Source organism: Chelmon rostratus, chromosome 15 (genome assembly GCF_017976325.1).
Source record: "Chelmon rostratus isolate fCheRos1 chromosome 15, fCheRos1.pri, whole genome shotgun sequence".
NCBI classification, from domain to species: Eukaryota; Metazoa; Chordata; class Actinopteri; order Chaetodontiformes; family Chaetodontidae; genus Chelmon; species Chelmon rostratus.
This window is the reverse complement of record NC_055672.1, coordinates 21,915,979-21,937,476: the sequence shown is the minus strand read 5'-3', so window position 1 is coordinate 21,937,476 and position 21,498 is coordinate 21,915,979. Positions and strand designations below refer to the sequence as shown.

Here is a 21,498-nt window from a genome sequence, read left to right as displayed (position 1 = left end):
AAGTCACTGAGGTGATTTTAAGAATGATCAAAAACACTACATGCAAAACGAATGGTAAATACAAGCTTCCCTCATCTGGCCTCTCATGATGGAGGCAGCCGCATGTTGCTGTGTTGTTTTTTTCTTCTTCTTCTTTTTTACCTTAATGCTAGAATTATAACATAGAGGAGCATCTCATCCATATGTGATCAAGGTTAATAACAGGCCAATCTTAATAAGTTAGCTTATTAACTGTAATTTTACTACTAACTGTAATTTAATATGATGTACAGTTTTTAATGTGGTGACCAGGCATTTCGTAGGTTAATCACAGCAGGGCATGAATGGGATTACAGCCCATTCATAAATATATGATGCATTATTTTCTGATGACCAAGTTAGTTGTTAAAAGCTTGTTTTCTAAAAGACAGCCATGAAGTATATCCCATTGTTGTTGTGTTAGAACTCAGGTGTGTTTATAGCACAATTAATAATCTGAGACGGTTTGCAAATCTTTCATTTGAATATGTGATATTCCCATAATATAAGATGTTATTAGCCCTGTCAATCATCGTAAAGCAGCCTCCGGATCCAAATAAAAGGAAGAGAGAAGGAATGAGGAATGCAGATTTCGTTTACAGTATCTATTCATCCTAAACAAAACATTTCACCTGCAACTTTTGCAACTTCTGGGAAGTATGCCTTTAATCATCTTTGGATACCGTGTGGAGACCAGCAGCAAATAAACGAATGTGCACATTTGGAAACAGTGTGTGGCTATTATATCCATGCATCTCCCATAGGCTTCAGTAAAACTGGCACCAAAGGCACCAAACAGAGCATTAGACCGTTGGTATCATGACATAATGACCTTTCCGTCTTTTACGGTTTCTGTGTAGGCGAAGGTAACATTACTGTAGACCTGACAGGAAGTAATGTTTCCTGTTATTAAACACTCTGATTGAGACAATAATCGTGTGAATTCAGAAGAACAATAGCAGATTTTTTTCTCTGAATTTAGACATAATAATGAAAAAGAGGGCAAAAAAAAAAAAAAAAAACTTGGGTGATTTCATTATGCCTCCATACACTTCTGTAGTTTTGTGACTTTTTGCTCATGACTTTTGTAGTAAGGTTCTACCTTTCTGTCAACATATAGTATTAAGACTTGCACCTATGGTAATATGGTTTCCTTTGAAATTATTTTTTTTAATTAATTTTTTTCTTAAATCCTAACATTGGTCTTATCACTCATTCATACTAAGTTATATACAAAAGCATTTCAAAGACTAGACACCTAATTTTCTTAAGATTATGTTCTACAATTCAATGTTTGACTGAAAGTTGATACATGTACGATTACATCGATGCAAGCTACTGGACTAAATGACCTAAACAATACTGAGATAATCTTTGATGTTGGGGTCACTTCAAAGGAAATAAGCGTCAGTTGTAATGCAGTGAACTAAGCAGACGGCAAAAAGTGTGATAACAATGCACTCGTCTGTCCATCACCTTCAATTCCACGCTCACTCGCCTAAAATGCTAATGGCTTGACTTGAACCTGAACCCCACCCCACCCCACCCTCGGCCCATCTCCCGGCATTACAAGTGCGACACCAGTAAACACTTGCATGACAATGCTGCCCTGGCCGGGGCTGCTGCCATTGCACATTAATATGGATGGCAGTTTATAATTCATGGAGCAGGATTACTTGGGAGTGCTGGTCCCAGGCCTGCTCCCAGCACTGACACAGCAAGTACTAACAATACTGGACAAGCCGCGCTCTCCGCTGCCCACCCCAATGCCCATTATAATAATATATTCAAGGATTAAAGGGGTTTTATCTTAGACACCCATGAATTATGAATGGGGCATTTCAAAATTTAATTGCCCCGAATTAAATGATTCAAGATAATGTTTCTTTTATCAATTGGTAATAGGGCCAGGGGGCAAAGGAGGGGAAAAGACATTAAATAAACCCTTTTCTCCCAACAAAAGGAGAAGAGAGAAGAATAATAGATGGTGGTGACCTCGTGTCTCTGGAGGAAGAGATGGCTTGATCCAAAGACAGGAGGTTGAAAAAAAACAACACTATGCATAAGAGGTGAGAAATGAGATGAAGTTTAATCTCTGACAGCTTCAGGACAAGTTTCCTTATCAACTCAACACCCTGGGTCTCTCTTTACAGCGACAGGAACCCAGAACTACTGCATAAATGATGAAGAGTCCGGATCGGCTGGATAACAACGTACCCGGCCAGGACTTGTTGAGTCTATGGTCAAAGCTAGGAGCTCGCAGGCAGGCAGGCGTAAACACACAGACACACACACACGCACGCACGCACACACACACACAGGTACAGAGGTCTGTAGAAAAGCAGCAAACAGACTGAATGTTACCAATAAGGTTGGTAAAAGTACATGATTGCATAAAAAATACAGATTTGTGATGGAAAAGTGCTCGAGCCACAGAAAGACAAGTGACACATCAAATGTGATACAAAACAAGAGCATCACGTGGTACACGGCGGTCGGCCATAAACCGCTGACCTCGGGTGAACACAGCCTAGTTTTGGTCAATGTAATGCATCCCACTTGGAGAGGGAACACAGACCACGCTCACATGCACACTAATTTTGCGATATTATTCAGAATGAAGTGAAAGTATTGTGAATTTGATACGGGCCGTGTAAACAGCATATTCCATTTGGAAAAGAAAGGCCCACATTCCTGCACCTATTTTAAATATTATGAAAGAGTATGCGCGGCATGTAAATGGGAATAGTAGAGGAAAAATCCATTTTCATTAGCCAGGTAAGCAGCTTAGTATGAACACTGTCTTTCTCAGAATAAAAGGGAAATATCTTGTGCATGTGAACGTAGTCACTGTGGCTGTGAGAATTCACCGCCTTCCCTTCACACCACCATCAAGCCTCCGTCAGTTGACCAAAATTTTCCCAACTTCACTGGTTATCCAGGAGTGAGCCCAACTCACATTTCACGTGGTCGATAAGCCGAAGCCAAGACTCACTGACAGTCCCAAAAATCTTCAAATCAAAGCCGTGGAGCTAATCATACATGTTAGCCAGCATCAATTCTGAGAACAAACATCGAGTTGGGGAGATCGGGGACAGTTGTAAGGTATATTTCAATTTGTAGAGGATTCAACATTTTTTAGGAGGACTGCCAATGGAACATCCTAGAACTGAAATAGTTTGGTAAATACGCTGATTTACTTTGTTACTGAGAATTTGATGAGACGATTGGTCCCACTGTCATGTCTGTGCATTAAGGATAGAGTCTGAAATGGGAGGTGATTAGTGTGGCTAAGCATGAAGCTAGACTTGGTTAGTTTCAGCACAGAACTGCCTGGAAACCAAAATTCTCATCCACCAGAACTGGCTGATTGATTTTATCTTCATCAATTAATCAATCGATTATACTGATGAGTGATTTATCATTTAGGCAATTTTTGAAGCAAAAGATGGCAAACAATCACTGGTTTAACTTTCCTAAATGTCAGCATTTGCTGGTTTTCCTGGAGCTTTGTGATAGTAAAATTAACTGATCTTTGGTTTTTGGACTGAAAAAAAGACGCTATTTTCTGAGATTTATGTACCAAACTCTTAATTGAGAGAATAATGGTATTTTAATCGCTAATGCAAACAATTTGTTGCAGCCCTCATACATATAGCTTCAACAAACAACTTACAGAGTGTTAATTAATGAGCTTTAGAGGTGTTGGTAGGCCTGTTTTGGATTTTTGGACAGAGCCAGGCTACCTGTTTGCCCCTTCTTTCCTTCTTTCTGCTAAAATAAGCAAATGTCCTCCTGATTCCAGCTCTGTCCTTAATGCACAGACATGAGATTAATATCAATCAATTTGTCTTACAGCTACATACAGCTAATCACTGTATTTTCCATCAGGTATGTCTGACAATGTAATATTGTATATAAACATTTTAATTGTCCGAGTCTCAAAATGGATTGCCATATTGTGTCAAAAGATGTGTAACAGGAGCAGATTCACATCTGAACAAAACAAGGATTTAAAATTAAATGACTATGAATTCTTGATAACTGCTATTAATAATTATCAAAATGAAAAACAAAGAAAAACTTCTTCACACTTTAGGCTTACATGACGACGCACAGCATTATGCAAAGACTCCACTGCAAGTCTTCATCCATTTTTTAAAATAGCTTTTCAATGATAATTTTGGGTTTATGTTTAATCTGTCTGTCCTATTCATTCTCATTTAGTCTAAAGGAAAATGACTACTTGAGCTGATAAAGGTAATTGATTACTGAGAGAAAGAACCTGTCAATCATATTTGCAAACAAGCTCCTTTCACTATTTGATGCAGACAGGCTGCAACAAAGCCGTACACGGTGTTTTGAAAGAGAGTCAGTGTCATCACAGCTTGTTTCTGATTGGAGGAATATAACTGTCCCTTCTCTCCCCCAATACATAAGTGTGGAATTTGGAGAGGCAGAGCTTTTGAAATGACTGTCAGCAGATCAAGGCCGATCGACTGTTCGCTTAAAAAAAGTTGAGGATTTTGCAGGATAGGTGAGCTCAAATTTAACGGGTGAGACAGCAGTCTAGGTCTAAAGAAATGAATGTAAATAATGTCACATCTGTTTATTGATTGCTCCACCTTTTTCAAACAATTTATCACAATGAGACCATCCACTGAACGCTGTTCTATTTACAGACAGCACTCTGTTCAACCAGTTTGAAATGGGATAATGGACAAACTGTCAGCTTTAAACGGGCATGAGGGTGGAGATGCTAACCTCTGTCTCTGTTCAAAGATGCTCTCTGGTGTCAGATGTGAATGTCCTCCTCGAGCTTTCTCTGGTCGTCCACTGACTTTGACCCTGATCGGGGAGAGGACTGGGAATGGGTCAAAGTCATGGAGTCAGTGGACGTGTGGAGAAAGACCATGCACATCCAATGCCAAGGGCGTTAAGACTTCTCCCCCATATGTGACTAGAACTGTACCAAATTCAGCTAAAGAATTACATGTTGTGATGAACCATGACATGCGGTTGAAAGCACAGGGGTGGAGTAGTAGGTGGACCGATGGTCAGACTGCATCAATCATATATTGTTTATGTAAAAGTGAGCCACAAACAGTAGCACTACAACCAAAACTGCATTTCTATAGTAGAGCTGAAGCACAAAGTCTCACCTCATGATCTCACCCATGACTATGCAGAATGGTTGAGATGATGATGTGCAATGACGGGTTGGCCACATTTCCTACGAGAAGGTAAAATGCTCTAATAGATGAGAATTCTGGTCAAAATTGCACATTCTTCCCTCCACGCTGCATTGACCGCCAGGGATTCAGTCAGCGTCGGCTCTTTGTCCGAGTCATGTGGGCCACGCATACAGTCAACACAAACCGCTTCCGTGTTTTTCGTACAAAAAGTGTCCCGCTGAAATCGCCTCGTTTTAAGGCAGTCGAACAAAAAGCTTCCAACAGAAGGACTCGCATGAGCCGCCGCCGCCGCCGTCGTCGCGTGTCTCACCAAGTCCTCGGTGTTGTGTATGGCTTTCTCAGGGGCAATAACAGGGGCAGTCACTGTGTCACCCATCACTCCCTTTTGGTAACATCAGCAGATAATCACTGCAACGTAAACGGAGTACATTCACAAAGATACTTTTTAAAACTAAACTCTCTGTCTCTTGACGAGGGCTGCAGCTATGCAATGACAGAAATACACAATTTGATGCTAAAGTCAAACTGCTTCATTTAGAAAGCAAAACCATGTTCCGCTTTGGCTTATCATACTGAACCATAACAGTTTCCATCAATTTCAAACATGTGGTCTGACAGGCTAATGAGAACAGTTTCTGTTTCCTTCAGCTGTTTTGCATGAAATGATTTTAACCAGAGGAAAGGGGAAGTGAGGGCAGTGATGGTCATAACTCAGTAGCACACCACAGAATATGATTGTCAACTCAAAACATACTGGACACACAAACTGCAGTAATAAACCAACCAATTCACAAGCTTTTGGCTTTGTGGGAAGTGTCACCTCTATCCATTTTGTTTTTTACATCTTCACCTAACAATCTGCTGGAACCAGTTCACGGTGACCCCCCCTTGCTTTCTTCCTACGCTGCAGGCCGCCAAGTGTTTCAAAATGTGAATCTATGTTCCAAACTTAAAACAAAAGCTAATTTTAATTAAATCCTGTTCCGCACAGAAGGCTGAGGGACACACTGGCAGCATTTTTAAACAAGTTGAGCAACGGACAACTAAGTAAAGCCACAGCGGATGAACGTACAGTCAGAGAAGTTCTGCAACTTAGAATTCAAATTTTTTCAGCTTCTATATTTCTGAGTCATTTAAGAGACACAAAAATAAATAAATAGCATGATGAGCATGATCTGTGGCAGAAAGTGGATTCTACTTATTCACTGTTCTCTTTGGGATTATCCGTAGTTCGACTGGAACTTAGATTTGCCATTTCCCTTTGGCCTTTCTGGGTTGAACTTCCAATTGAGTCCAAAGCTGAATTAACATCTTTCCTGACCTTCTCCTGAGTCTCCTCCTGCACTGGCTGTCCATTAGCCTCCATCTCCATCCCATACATAGCCTTCTCCCCATTCAGGAGGTGACTGTGCTCCTCCGCCTGGAGCTCCTGGCCTTCTTCCACCTCCTCCAGCTTGCGCAGGATAATAGGAAGCTTTGCATCTGCGTCCGTATTCTCCAGCAAAGCAATATCGCTTTCCTCGTAGCGAGGCAACGGAGCGCCCTCCTCCAGTTTCTTCTGGAAGTGCAGACGCTTGGCCCGTCCACTGGCTGACGCCTTCTCCAGGATCTGCTTCTCAGCCAGGCGGAGCTGGATCACCACGCGAGAATGGAGGGATAAATCAGGTTTCTCAAGTTGGGAGCGGTCCTCCTACAAGACACCAGACCAGGAGTTAAGAAATAAAGAAAAAATGGGAGGAAAAGGGAAGGAAAGATAACAAAAGGTCATCAGATGGTAAAAAATAACAAGGGTATACCGGCAATCCAACAGTCATGCCTTCAACTGTGGCCATTCAGGAGAGGTTTAAACACCTTTGGTTTAAGATTTGAACAAACCTACAAGCTAGTTTGTTTGAACCACAGTGAACGTCCTGCAATCACATTGTCCCGAATGACATCTTTCCATTTCCGCCGACTGACCTCTGATGTTGTCTTGTAGGTCTTGAGCAGCAGAGCCGCTCGGGTCTCGAGGAAAGTCCACAACTTGATCTCGTTCTCCCAGCTGACGGGGAACTCGCTGTTGCCCAGGGTGAAGATCTTATTGATGGCACGATCACCCAGCAGATAGTCCTTCAGTTCCTCTGAAATCCAATTAAATGTTAGCATCTCTTCAAAAGCAACAAAAGCCCAACTGCAAGAGGACCATTAGTGAAAAGTAGTGATTGGAAGTTGACAGTAAAAGGTGATGAGTTCGTAAAACAGGAACCTACAGGAAGGCAGCTAATTTCGCCATCCCTAACAGACGAAACATTTTCAGATGCAAACTTGTCTGTTGCCAGAGTAGAGTAGAGGTCTTCATAGGTCTAAAGTTTTGGCCCTGATCCTATGGAAATATAACAAAACCAACATGCATACATTAAACTTTTAACAAAATGGACAAGAATCTGAGATGATCCTGATGACAGTCAGAACCAGCCTGAAATAAGTAGACCTGTTCCAAAATGCTGTCAACCCCATCAGATACAGAGATTGAAAGACAAAACCCAACACTGGAAGCAGCAAAGTTACTCATTGATGAAAGCGATGGTTGAAGAGACTAGCAGGTCCAGGAATCAGTGATGCACCTGCTTCATCTGGCCTAATAAATCATTCAATACATAAAAATCCATCAAAGGAGAAAAACGTGATGACTTTCTATTTGTTCATTTATTAGTTACATGATTGTAAACTATAAAAAAGCTACTGTTAAAAACTTAATAGTTTCACTATTCTTGGCCTAAAAAATTGGTCACAGGTCTTTGAGTTTTTGTTACGTAAAAAAATAAATAAATTTAGCTGATGTGATCAAAAGCGAAACCTATATAGATTTATCAAGGGATTCAATAAGCAGACTTGATACTAGATTCAGACGTGATAAATGCAATCAAGCCAACCTGCGTTATTTGTCTTAGCTTTGTACACACAGAGACGAAACTGATAATCTTCTTTATTTGACAATGAAGAAAGCTGTAACCTGTAACCAAAGCTTCTTTCAAATGCTTCTGTGTCAAAGCTGTTGTTAAGCAAGCTAGTTTTGACCAGCGCTGGCTGGTTATGTCCTGAACAGAATTTGGGTTAAGATCAACATTTAAATTTCTGTCACAGTCTTTTCTTCCCTCTGAACCTTCATCCTGCTGCCTTTGATCTGAGCACACAAACATGGCTTGGTTACAGGGGAGGGTGAAAGAGGCAAACTGCAGCGCCTGGCTGTGTGCACTATTCCATCATGTCACATCTGTTAAGAAATGTCGGCAAACACACACACACATGCATGCATGCACACACGCGCACACACACAGGCGTGCAAAAGATGATATGCCCCCCTCACACACACACACACACACATCTAAAAAGGCGTTGGGGTTGTTTTAAAAATTAACATGCAGCAAAAAATTTGAATAATATATCAAGCGGGTTCCTGAAGACGTGTCCTGTGACAGAGGAGGATGTGGCCTTGTGTGGTTGGGGATTTATGACACCGGTGCCATTCTGCATACATGCCGATGAATATTGCAAACCCCCTCGTGGATTGCTCCTTCCACACATCTGGTGGCCTGCCTTAATCAATTAACCAGCTCAGGAAAGGACAGGCTTTGCTCTTCCCCTCTCTTACTCCTCTACCTCAACCTCCTCTCCATCTCACTGCCCTCCGCTGATGTGCGGAGGAAGCGGCTGCTCGATGTTGGTCTCGGAAAACCGTGGCGTGCTTTGTTTTAGCGCGTGCTACCGTGTTTGTGGCTTTCGAGCTTCCACAGGGAATGTCCTGCTGCTGGTATGCCATATTGTGTGCGTGTGTGTATGTGATGGCGTATCTGTCAGCATCTTACCCTCTGTCATGCAGAAAACTCTGAGGAAGGCGAGGAGCTGGGCTGAAATAGGGGGTTCATTACAGTGCAGAGCAAAGACACAGGACCTGAAAACCAAACACACAGATCAACTTATTAGAAATAAGTAAACAAACACATGATAAAATACCTGAGCATGAAAATAGTTTTAATCTAAAAAATGTCAAATACTGTTATAAGAGCACCTAAAATATACATTTTAAATTCTATGTTTATGCAATGTGCATAAAGCTTCTTTTCCTAATCATAACTCCTCTGTTTATATGTGTTTACTGAGTGTAAATCTTTATTTTTATCTGTGCTGTAGCTGTTTGTCTGTGAATGATAATTAATCTATGGGTCGACAGTTTTTCAACAAAGAAAAAAAGAGAATATGTACATACCTACATAAAATGTTAAAAATAGATCAGGTTAGATTATATGCTTCTGCTTTGTTCTGTACAGTTGAGATAAGTAAGAAAAACATTATCTGGTCAGTACTGCTGTAAAACCGGGCAGCAAAAGGAGAAACAACTAATGAGAAATTTTGAGCTTTTACACACAAATAAAACAAATATAAAATGCACGACTCGGGACACCAACTCTGCTGCACGACATCTGATCCTATCACGTCTAATTCTTGTCCTTCTTGTGTCTCTCTGGACATAATATACTGTTCGGAGTATTTCTCAGGTTGGCAAAAGTCGGCAGTGTTACAGAAAATATATGAAACAAGTGTGATCCAGGACTCAGCAGAAACCATTCCGCATCATAACATTACACACCGAGGTAATTTGGGAGAGGGCAATATTTCCCCCCTATTTCAGCAAAGTGATCGATGTGGCGCTCTGTAGCACAGGGTCGACATTATTACAGCGCACAAACACATTACAGCCATCTCCCCACTCCTCCTATTAAATTATCCTTCTGTCCACTGCTCCTGCAGCAGAGCATCCAGCTCAGGGAAGTTAACTCTTTGTAGGAAATGCTCCGCTCTAATACACTGTGTGTGTGTGTGTGTGTGTGGTTTTGGAGACTTAGGAAGACAAGCTAATTACAAACTTGCAAATGAATAGACAAATGCGCTCACTTAATTCCACTTATCAGGCTGTTTAAGGAAAAAAGTCGAGGCAAAAGGAGTGATTTCCGCGTTGTAAGAAGGGCCCGATGATAGCTGCCGCTCAACATCTCGGCAAGGCCCGACACTGAATCTGATGCCATTTCCTTTGAAAATGATCTACGAGCATATCTGTCAGTTTAATAGAGCACTGCGGCAACAACGGGGATTGTTTCATTTAATTTCCACTGTTGAGATTTAGACTCTCATCAATAAGAGATTAAAAGGCGTCTGATTAAAAATGCCGAGCAGAGAATGCTGCATAAAATTAAGGGGCTAATGATAAAATGATTAAGCTTCTTGGTGATGAAAGTGTTGGGGCGGATGGTAAATTGATACTTGGTGGGGTGGGAGAAGAAAAAAAAAGAAAAGAAACCTGCTGCAATATTTATATTATGTGTTTCAACTACGCCAAAGGGGGCCTAATTGGTTGAAATATCTACTGTTGGAAGACAAAAGTGCACCGCGGCTATATGAAAGGTGCATGGAGTTAGTCGCGAGCCTGAAGCGCTCCTTGGCCCATATTAAAAGCATCAGGGTAAAATGTAAAATGCTTCAAGCCCAGTTTGCAGATTCAGTTACTTGTGAGGGCAGACATTGTGTAGAGAAGTAGAAAGGAAAGAGGGGGAATGATTGTCCTCTGACTGGAAAGTAAGCGAGGAGAGTTGGACATACGCTGGGATGCCGGCTCGTGCCAGCACTTCGGCCTTCATGGCGTAGAGGCGTTCGCTCTTGCTGATGCCCAGCTTGATCTTCACTCGGTCGTGGGCATTGTCTTGGAAGAAGAAGCCGTTGTGGATTACAAACTCGGCATTGGATCTTGTGCCATAGAAGATGTAGATCTACAGGAAGAACAAATCATCAGCATCATCACCACGACCACTGTCTTGATGACATGCATTAAGTTTTTTAAAGGAACATCCAAATAATACACATCATTTAACCCCTTGAACCACAGACTGCTTTGGCTCAGTTTTCACTCGGTTTATTTGCAGTCTTATGGCAACATCACTACATATTTGCTAGGCATGTTATATATTGTTACTTTCAGAATACATTTGGCTGCTCAGAAATGTCATCACAGACATGTACATGTTGTAGAGCATGTTCAGTGATATGCTTCAGTTTTTATCTACTGAACTTCATTAACTTTATTCTTACTTCCGGCGATGGACGAGTGGCAACCTGCTGCCGCAGCCTTCAATCACCATTGAGCTTTCTGTACCAGTTACATTAACTTAGTTTTTTTTTATTTGTTTAATATTTCAGACGTGCAATTACTCTTTAACTTGGCCGTTCACTATGGATGTTAAACTTGTTGAATTTACCCTGGTCTTTCTACCAGTTTTTTGTGTTGTTTACAATTGTGTCAACAGATCCTGAACGCAGCCAAGTGCCCACTGTCTACACCAAGGATTAGCTGATAGCGCTCTGTAAGACAGCGGTACCTCCCAGGGAGAGACCTGATGTTCTTCATGATCTGAGGAAATGGAGAACCCGTGCCAGGGCTGAGCGCTGTGCTAGAAAAGAAGGTTCCAAACAAGTCCTCCCCTCGATCATCATGGCGAAATGTGAGCTCTTTCCCCGATAAGATGTATGAGTTAGCAGCACAGACTTGGCACCAGAGGAAATACCAGGAGTGTAGGATGATGCTGTTCATAAAGACTTGGCTAACTGCGCTAACTCTGGACACAAATGTTGCGTTGGACAGTTTCCACATGATGCAAGCGGACAGGACAAAGGGAAAAGGTAAGAAGAAGGGAGTAGAGCTGGCAGGATTTGTTAATGATAGGTGGTGTAACTCTGGGCACATCATAAATAAAGAACAAATCTGCACCAAGGACATTGATCTGTTAGCCGGTAGCATTAGGCTATAATACCTACTGAGGGAATTGTTGCATGTTATCGCGATAAATACATGTATTTGCAAACGCTGACACAACACCTGCATGCCCTCTTTCTTATTTCTGGTGATTTTAATAACCCTCTGAAGTACTTTGTGATGCTCATGGGAAGGATGCTGACAGGGTCACACACTGTACAATGGACTATATCAATATATCTCCAACAAGAAACCCTGAATTACTCCTGACAAAGGCTCTCCTCAAGGAAAAATCAGGGTGTTTAGGTCAAGAAAAAAGGAGGAGCTGAAGAATATGCAGAGGCAGCGGAGGAGAATCAGGGAGAGGAAACATCTACAGGAGAAAGATGGAGGATCAGTTGTGGCAGAACAACAGTGGAGGCTGGAAGGGCCTTAAAACTATCCCTGTCTTCAAGGAACCCAACTCCCAGCTGGTGGGGGACCAAAACGGATGAATCTGTCCCTCACAACAAACCAGCTTAAGGATTCTCAGGTCCTGCGTAGACCAGTTTTACAGGACAGCTGAGCACATTTTCAACCAGAGCCTGAAGCTGTGCCACAGCTGTGGAAGACATCCACATGTTACCAGTGCCCTCTGGTGAGACCATTAATAGACCTGCTAGAGTTCGCCTATCAACCTGGCATTGGGGTGGATAACAATGTCATCTACCTTCTACGGAGATCCCTCTCTCACCTGGAATAGGCTGGGAGCATTGTGGGAATTGTGTTTTTTGATTTCTCCAGCACCTTCAATACCATACAGCCCACACACGGGTGGTCAACCACCTCACAGCATGAATTGTGGACTACCTCACCAACCGACTGCAGTATGTGAGGACGCAGGACGGTGAGTCCGACATGGCTGTCAGCAGGATCAAGGGCCAGAGGGGAACAGTCCTGGCTACCTTCCTCTTCACCCTCTACACCAGGCATATCAAACTCATTCCATAAAGGGCCGTGTGGCTGCAGGTTTTTGTTCTAACCAAGGAGGAGCACACCAGGCCAACCAGTCAACATCAAGGAATCACTTAGTTATCAGCTGAAGACTGAGATCAGCTGATTAATTGATTCCAGCCTGGTGTGCTCCTCCCTGGTTGGAACGAAAACCTGCAGCCACACGGCCCTTTATGGAATGAGTTTGACATGCCTGCGCTACACTACTGACTTCATGCAAAAATCAGCTAACTGCCACGTGCAAAAACTCTCTGCAATCATGGGCCTCATCACAGATGGGGACGATAGGGAGTAAAGAGAACTGACCCAGAGATTTGTGCACTTGTGTCAGCGGAACTACTTCCAGATCAATGCAAGGAAAACCAAAGTACTGTTGATGGACTTCTGCAGGTGCAAACACTCCTCCTACACCAGTGAACATTCAGGGAATGGACACTGAGATGGCAGAAGCATACAAGTACCTGGGTGTTCACTTGAATAATAACCTGGCCTGAACTGACAATACAAATGCACTATATAAGAAAGGCCAAAGCCGACTGTATCTGCTGGGGAGACTCATCTTTTGGAGTGCAGGGGGCATAAAAGAAAAACATTTTACTAAATAAATACATAAAATGATAATACTTTTTTCTATTCCTAGGATATTTACTGGAAAGTTTCATGAAATCTGACACAAATAATAGGGAAAATGGAAACTGAGAACCTTTATAAGCAGTTGTTGACATGTCTAGCTAAAGAATGCTTGAAAACCTGAAAGAGCTGCTTCTTTTTTTTTTTTTACTTAGCTACATATGGAAAATAAAAAATAGAGACTTTCTTATAGAGGGCAGGGACTTCGAGTCATGACCTGAATTCTGGCTGAGGCCCTGGTTCAGGTGACATATTGGTTCCGTGTTAATGGGACATTACCATAAACATCCTGTCAAAAAAATGTAGGAAAGTAAAAAAAAAAAAACATAAATAAACAAATATGATTGATGTTGTGACTCCTACTGTTTGTCATTTTCTTATTTCTTCTTCTATTCCACTTGGATTCCCAGAATTCTTCAGCTAATGGCAACTGAAGTTGAATTATGACTTGAGAGGAACGGGTGTGATTTCTGACTCAAAAGGTTCAAATGGTCAAACAATCTTTGCAAACGGCACATAAAGTAAGACACAGCTTGTAAAACAAATGAAGAAATAATGAATCTCCCATTTCAAAAGCATAAAAAGTCACTTGAAGGTCCGTCCTTTGTGGCGTGACCGCAGGACGAAAACTCCTCGTCCTGGTTCAACACCGAGGAGGTGAGCAGGATCACCTCAACAGACAGGGAGGACTGTTTCGCTCTCCCTAAACTCTTACTTTACTGAGCACCTGTTTGTGCCTGTGTGCAAGAAGGCAACTATAACCAAAGTGTAAGTGGTCAGAGCGAGTAAATGTCTCTTCACCTGCTCGTTCTCCTTGTAGTCCTGCAGCGCCACACATTCACAGCGATCGTCCTCCAGGTTGTAGCCCGTCGTGATCTGCAGACCAACAGCAACTTTTACTAATTCAGCCTTTATCAGTGCTCAGTAAATATATTTTTCTGTTCATCAAAACAACTTGTTTTGGCATTCATTACCATCCAGAATTGTATTTGTATGTTTTTTTATCTGTGAATTCAATGTTTTCACACATTTCTTTATTCGTTTGATTTGTAAGAGAAGACTCAAGACAAATACTGGACACATCAGTCAAGGCGTAAATCATTATTATTTAAATGTACTGTTCAAGTTAACATTTTCTGTCAACATTATCTATGTATCATTAACAGTCTTCCATTGCATTACATTGTAACATGTAGCGCCACCTATACTATTGTAGCACTTCCACTTAGCATACATCGAAATAGAGTTTAGGTTTTTGAATTAAAGATTTGTTGAAAATGGAAGACTCATGCCACTGTGGGCCATGGCCACTCCAAACACTACCAGAAAGTCTTTTCCAAAACAGTAATCATCAGAGTTAAATCAAAAGTATCCAAATGCATGATGCAAGTAATGCGATGGAAAATGCGAGTTTGTCCTCGGATCGCAAACCTTGTAGGTGATCGATTTTGAACTCAAAACGGTGAATTTCACAGAAAAGTTGAGGCATTAGAGGACACTGATTTTTTTTTTAAACCATTCCATTGAAATATTTTTATTTATGACTGTGCAATTATAACACAGTATGTGGAGAAAGCATCCAACGTTTTCAACTTACAGTCTTTAAGCCTTGTGTCTAATTATGAGACAAAATTCTTTGTAAGACTTTCCTGCCCAATTCTTCATCAGTTTACAATAGTATATAAAAGTGTGTGAGTGTGAGATAAAGACTTTACCAGTCCATTTGTGTGGTTACACATGTCCCAGAGGGGGATGAGGGCCAGAGTGACCCGGCTGCCGTCCTCAGTAGGGATCTGGTTCTGACGGGTCATCACTGAGGACACTGCCCACCTGTCACAAGCAATCGACCAATCACTGTTTGTTACAGTCAAGTTTGTTTAGTCCACTGACGTCCTGCACAGCAGCAGCTCTCGCTTCATAAAGATGAAGGAAATTCATCAGCTCTAACACTGGTATGAGGATGGAGGGACAAGGACAGAGGACGGAGGAAGGATGGAGGAGAAAGGAGGGCAAACGCAGCAGAAAAAGTGGAAAAGAGGCGCAAGGAAGACGGAGAGAGAAAGGCAGAGAGGTGGAGAGATTACAGGAATAATTCATCAGCAGCCCACTTTCTTTCCTCCTTTAGCATGCAATAATTTAGCTCAATGAAGTTTTCAGCTTTATTACAACATGGGGGGTTGTGTCTAGCTCTGGCCATTATCTCCATCAGTTATGGTACCATTGCACTCAAATCTCCCCCTAACGGGACTGTCCCCAACGGGACCTCGCCCCCCAGAAAGAGACAAAATACTTTCTGGCCAGAGACATTATGTTCAGAAACTACTGAATTATAAACCATTATGCTGTACTGTTTGTACTACTTATATTATTTCCATTCTGCAAGTAAAGAGCTGAAATCCAACTGATGACTCTGTGTTCTCCAGTGTCAGGGGTCCAACCCCCAACATGCTTTTTACCTTATTTAAGTACACTCATTTCATTTTAGCTCAGTATGAGTCTTTACTGGGTTTAGCTGTCATTTAGGGAACAACTCTAGCCAGAGCACTAGCAGCCAGCCCACAGGTGTTAGCATGTTAGCACCCCCCGAAAAACCCATATTGCAACTGAGTTCAATGTTATTAATGTTGTTGCTTTGTTATTAGAAACTTGTAATAAACCAGAATGATCATTTTGCATTTTACACTTTATAGGTACAACTCATGCAAAAATGTAGAGGATGATGTGAACATCTAAAAACTGACCTCTTCTGCACACACACTTGCACACACACACACACACACTGACCTGTAGTCATCAAATGTGAAGCTGTCCTTCAGGGGCAGTTTGCTGGCTGCGGGATGAGTCTGGAAATGGAGGGAAGGAGGTAGACGAGAGGAAAAAGGAAGAGAGAAGGAAAAAAACACAAATCAGAATGAGGAATTTCATTATGCAGGTATGCTGGAGGGGGGTTGCCTGACAGGGACGCCTAACAAGAAGGACTGGGAGTAGGGGGCCACCGCTGGGGCGCGCCTGTATGTGTGTGAGTATGTGTGGTCTGTTCATGCAGTGTGACACTCGCCCCCCCACATACATCACTGTCAACTTAATTTGTTGTGGCCAGCAGCCGTCATAAATCTGCCTCATCAATTTGGGCCTGAAACAGTGTGTGTGTGTGTGTGCGTGTGTGTGTGTGTGTGTGTTGATGCCACAATCTCCATTTAAAGCCACAGCCGCCACCTACCACAGCCATTTGCAAACAGTCCTGAGCTTAAACAGGAAAGAGAGAGGGAGAAGAGTTCAGTGGAATGCATAATGAAGAAAAGAAGGAGATAGTAAGAGTAAGAAAGAGTAGAGGAAGAAAGGTGGCAAGAGAGACAGAACCACTATTCAATAAGAAAAGATGAAGAGGAGGAGCACGACTCTGAGGCATCTATATCACTATTATCACTTAGATATACTGACCCAAAGCACTTGGGTTTGGCCCTCACATGACCTTTAACTTAAAAGCTCAATAATTAAAACAAACCAATTTACAACCTGCAGACTCCATATATTGGTATTACATTCTTCAGGTGTACAAAAAAACACCTCTCAAAATGAATGATCATGTTGCTCTGTGTCTGCTGATTGTGAAAATAAGCAACTAAAAAATACGAACTTTATAAAGGTGATAATATGTCAGTATTGTTGTTCCACTGCCACCCACTGGCCAAAAAATTAAATATAATAACGCAGCTTTCAGTTGTGAGCAGGAACCACTGGCACACACCTTCACTGAAGAAAGTTTAAGAAAGCTGTGATTGCTCTGCATTGCTTTATGGCTAACAACCACCGCTTTTCATTGCTTGTCTACTACAGCACTTATAGTTCTGCATCAAACTTATTTTCATTGTGATCAAGATCAGTGAGAACTCAAAACACTACCACCATCCAACACCTCTCCTCCTGAACACACACACACACACACACACACACACACACACATGTGTATCACTACCCCCCTGGGCACACTCCATGATGCATTCCCTAGCCCCTTACCCTAACCTGGACCTAATTCTATCCCTAAAACCAAGTCTTAACCCTCAAAACACAGTCTGGACCTATGGTGACCTCAATTTGTCCCTTGAGGTAAATTGCTGCTCTGTTTGTGTGTGTGTGTGTGTGTGTGTGTGTGTGTGTGTGTGTGTCCAGCAGTAACACTGATTCATCCCTACAGGTGAGTGCGGAGGATCATGCTTGTCAAGTTAAACAAAGTGACCAGGCTTCTATCTCACACACCTCAAAGAAAGAACCATGAACAATTCTCTTTGCTCTGTTTGAGGAGGAGAGGAAGTAGTTGGGGGGGGCTACTGAGGTCCAGCCCCAGATTACCACACTGGCACCAATCATTTCCATCCTGTGTCCTCAACACAAAATCCATCATCACAAGTTTGCAAAGGAAGATCTAAACAAGCCTGACAGATTTTGTGAACATGTTCTGGGGCTGATGAAGTTAGGATGGAACTTTTTGGCTGATGAGCAAAGGTATGTTTGGAGAAAGAAGGTGCAGAATTTCATGAAAAGAACACCTCAACAACTGTTCACCATGGAGGTGGATCAATCATGCATTGGGCTTGTGTCGTAGCCAGTGACATGGGAGAGGGAAGAAAGGATTCAATTAAATACCAGCAAATTCTGGAAGTAAACATCACACCGCCTGTAAAAAAAAGATGACGATGAAAAGTGGATGGCTTCTGCAACAGGATAATGATCCTAAACACATCTCAAAATTCACAATGGACGCCCTCAAGAGGCGCAAGTTAAAGGTTTTATGTTTGGTATTATTGTTGAGTGGTGAAAAAAAAGCACATTGAGCAGCTCCAGTATGGTCCCCACACACTGGGGGTGGTCTGCAGCAGAGTGTAGCGCATCCAGGATGAGAGCTAGTAGCTCCAAGTCTGACGCCATGGTTCTCTGCCAGCCTGGAAAATTTCTCTCCGGGTTGGCAGTGAGTTGTGAGTTTAAGTATCTCGGGATCTTGTTCCTACCCTCACCTATGGTCATGAACTTTGGGTCATGACTGAAAGAACGAGATCTCGGATATAAGCGGCTGAAATGAGTTTCCTCCGCAGGGTGGCGGGGCGCTCCTTTAGAGATAGGGTGAGGAGCTCTGTCACACGGGAGGAGCTCAGAGTAGAGCCGCTGCTCCTCCACGTCGAGAGGAGCCAGCTGAGGTGGCTCGGGCATCTTTATCGGCTCCTGCCTCCTGGATGCCTTCCTGGGAGGGTGTTCTGGGGCATGCCGCACCGGGAAGAGGCCCCAGGGAAATGCTGGAGGAAGTGTCTGGGGAGAGGGAAGTTGGGGCATCCCTCTTAGACTGCTCCCCCCGCAACCCAGCCCCGGGAGGCGGGAGAAGATGGATGGATGGATGGATGGATGGATGGATGGATGGATGGATGGATGGATGGATGGATGGGTCTTGTTCATGAATGATGGTCAAATGGAATCTGAGATGGACAGGTGGATTGGTGCTTCATCAGCAGTAATGCAAGCATTATACCAGACCGAGTGGTGAAGAGAACTGAGCCGGAAGGCAAAGCTTTTGACTTATCAGTCCATCTACGTTCCAACACTCACCTACGGTCATAAGCTGAGGGTGGTCATGAGACTGCAGATACAAATGACTTTCTTCCATAGCTTGTCAGACTTTAAGGAGTTCAGAGCTTGGAGTAGAGCCACTGCTCTTTTGCGTCAAAAAGAGCCAGCTGTGGTGGTTTGGGCATTAGAATGCCTTTGGAGGTTTTCAGGGCACGTGCGACTAGGAGAATACCCCTGGGTAGACCCAGAACTTGCTTATCTCATCTAGCCTGGGAATGTCTGGATCCCCAGCAGAAAAATGTTGCAGGGTAGAGGGACATCTGGAATACCCTGCTTAGCCTGCCGCCGTCACAGCGACCATACCTCAGATAAGCGAAAGAAAGTGGACAGATGGATGAATGGACTTTGTCTATACACACGCACACACGCACGTGCACATGCACACACCAGTGCACGCTGAGCTCTTCATGCATTACCATTTACAGACAAGGGTCATCCATCATGCACCATTGGGGGTGTGTGTGTGTGTGTGTGTGTGTGTGTGATTACAGACAGGAACCACAGCACAGAAAAAGTCTCCTAAATTAATGAATGGACAAACGACCACAGTGTAAAAGCTCATTGGTATTTTGGATCAGTAAGACTGCTAATTTGCTTAGTGTGTGGCCAATCAGTGCAAAAATCAGAGGCACGACAGAGGAGAGCTTCTATTCTGTACCAGGGTGGACGACTAGGATTAATACAAGCACTGTGGAGCTTTTGTTTGTAACCATAGCCAAAAAGTCTGCAATTCATAGTTCACCTGGTCTTCAGAAATGGATTCTTGTCCAACTCCACCATCAAACCGCTCGGCTGCCGTGCTGGCCATTCACTGGAGCCGACAGCACTTGTGTTTATTTTCGTTGGCCAGCAGTTGTATTGAGTCCCATTCTGAGTATCTTTGTTTGCTTTAAGAGTCCAGAGTGTGTGCTGAGAAACATTTTGGCCCTTAGTCAAATGTAGTTGAAGACCCCCACCACCTTGTGGCTACAATATGTTATAAAGTGCAACATTTTCTCTTTTCAAATACATTTTCCATTGTTCAATAAATTGTTAGTGACATTTTACTATACAGTGTAGCTGGAGAACAATCAAAGTTAAGTGTGTTTCTAATGTGGCTGATTTGCCTATTGCTGACACCCATGTCAGAAATAACTTTGTCTGCCTCAGTTTCATGTTGTTGCAAAGTTGTTGAATTTGCTTGTGTTTGTTACCACGCTGCTAATTTTAGTACGTCATCTATTTCATACGCCTCTTAATGGGAGAAAATGGCTCAACTTTCATCAATTTCTGCGGTTGTTGGCCAGTCTGTATAAGCAGTTGCGTTAAATGACATAACTCAATAAAAACATAATTACCACCAATTACACCAACAACACACACAAGCCTGCTATGTCCAGCGCTGCAATTGTTTCTGTGATCACTCTGCTGATGGAGGCTGTGATAGAGTTGCCAAATATCTTAGTGTTCTGATCACTTTCATTTCTGGCGTTGTAGTGTTGGTTGGGAGATGTGAGCGCATCTCAAGTGAGCTCCAACACAAACATTATCACTGCATGATCTAATCTGTAGCGTTTCATTTACTCACAGCCATTCAGCATTTGGAGAAAATACTTCTCCCTTCTCCTTCTTCTTGTGAATACCTTTTATCTTTGCCAGGATCTAGTCTTAAGTGTGAGGGGAAATTCTCCAAAAAAAAAAAACACCATTATGAGAATTGTCTTAGAATTTAGTCACTAACAGCTACTCTTTGCAATGGGAATCTCTCCCAGTGTCAAATATAAGGATTTTATTGTGATTCCCTCTACAGATCTGTATGGCAGGTAAATCAAATATGTGATCAGTTCTGTTACTATGGCAATGGTTCCTGGAGTAAGTATAAAGTAAGCAGGTCAAGTTAAAGTCAGTATTGGCTTTGTTTCACATCAGCGATGTTGACAGTGATGCACCAAAATATGTCTTATTTTGGGGGGTAAAGGGAGGACAAAAGATGGATGGATGAATGATATTAATATCTTTGTTGTAACGAGGACCCCATCAATTCAAATGTACACTAATTACATTTTAGGCTAAATATTTATCAAATTTAAGACATTAAGAATTTTAAAGAACTCCAAGAAGAAAATCAATTCTTCAGCAACACTTTTTCATGTTTCACAAAGTTTTCTAAACTTCGACATTGTCACGAGACATAGAGGATTTTATTGACGAGGTTTCTTACAAACATCAAGTCGCGCAACATTTTCTCATCTCCTGTCTTCTCTGCCGGCTGCCACTCAGCACTGC

The 21,498-nt window shown here is 42.4% G+C and overlaps 1 protein-coding gene across 3 annotated transcripts in view; it reads right to left on the bottom strand.

The window, feature by feature from the left end:
* Positions 1-2,088: 2,088 nt before the first annotated feature.
* The window catches only part of setd3 (SET domain containing 3, actin histidine methyltransferase), a 39,059-nt gene continuing 19,649 nt past the window's right edge, over positions 2,089-21,498 (bottom strand). The window contains exons 7-14 of one of the 3 annotated variants that reach the window (XM_041954183.1): positions 16,402-16,460; positions 15,333-15,447; positions 14,419-14,493; positions 10,848-11,014; positions 9,059-9,144; positions 7,173-7,333; positions 6,535-6,903; positions 2,089-5,621 (exon numbers count right to left, since the gene is read on the bottom strand). In XM_041954183.1, coding sequence (XP_041810117.1) covers positions 5,619-5,621; positions 6,535-6,903; positions 7,173-7,333; positions 9,059-9,144; positions 10,848-11,014; positions 14,419-14,493; positions 15,333-15,447; positions 16,402-16,460 — 1,035 coding nt within the window. In that variant the 3' untranslated portion in view covers positions 2,089-5,618. Of the gene's footprint in view, positions 6,904-7,172; positions 7,334-7,495; positions 7,576-9,058; positions 9,145-10,847; positions 11,015-14,418; positions 14,494-15,332; positions 15,448-16,401; positions 16,461-21,498 lie in introns of those variants that run through there. The other 2 variants (XM_041954182.1, XM_041954184.1) reach the window with 2 other exon arrangements.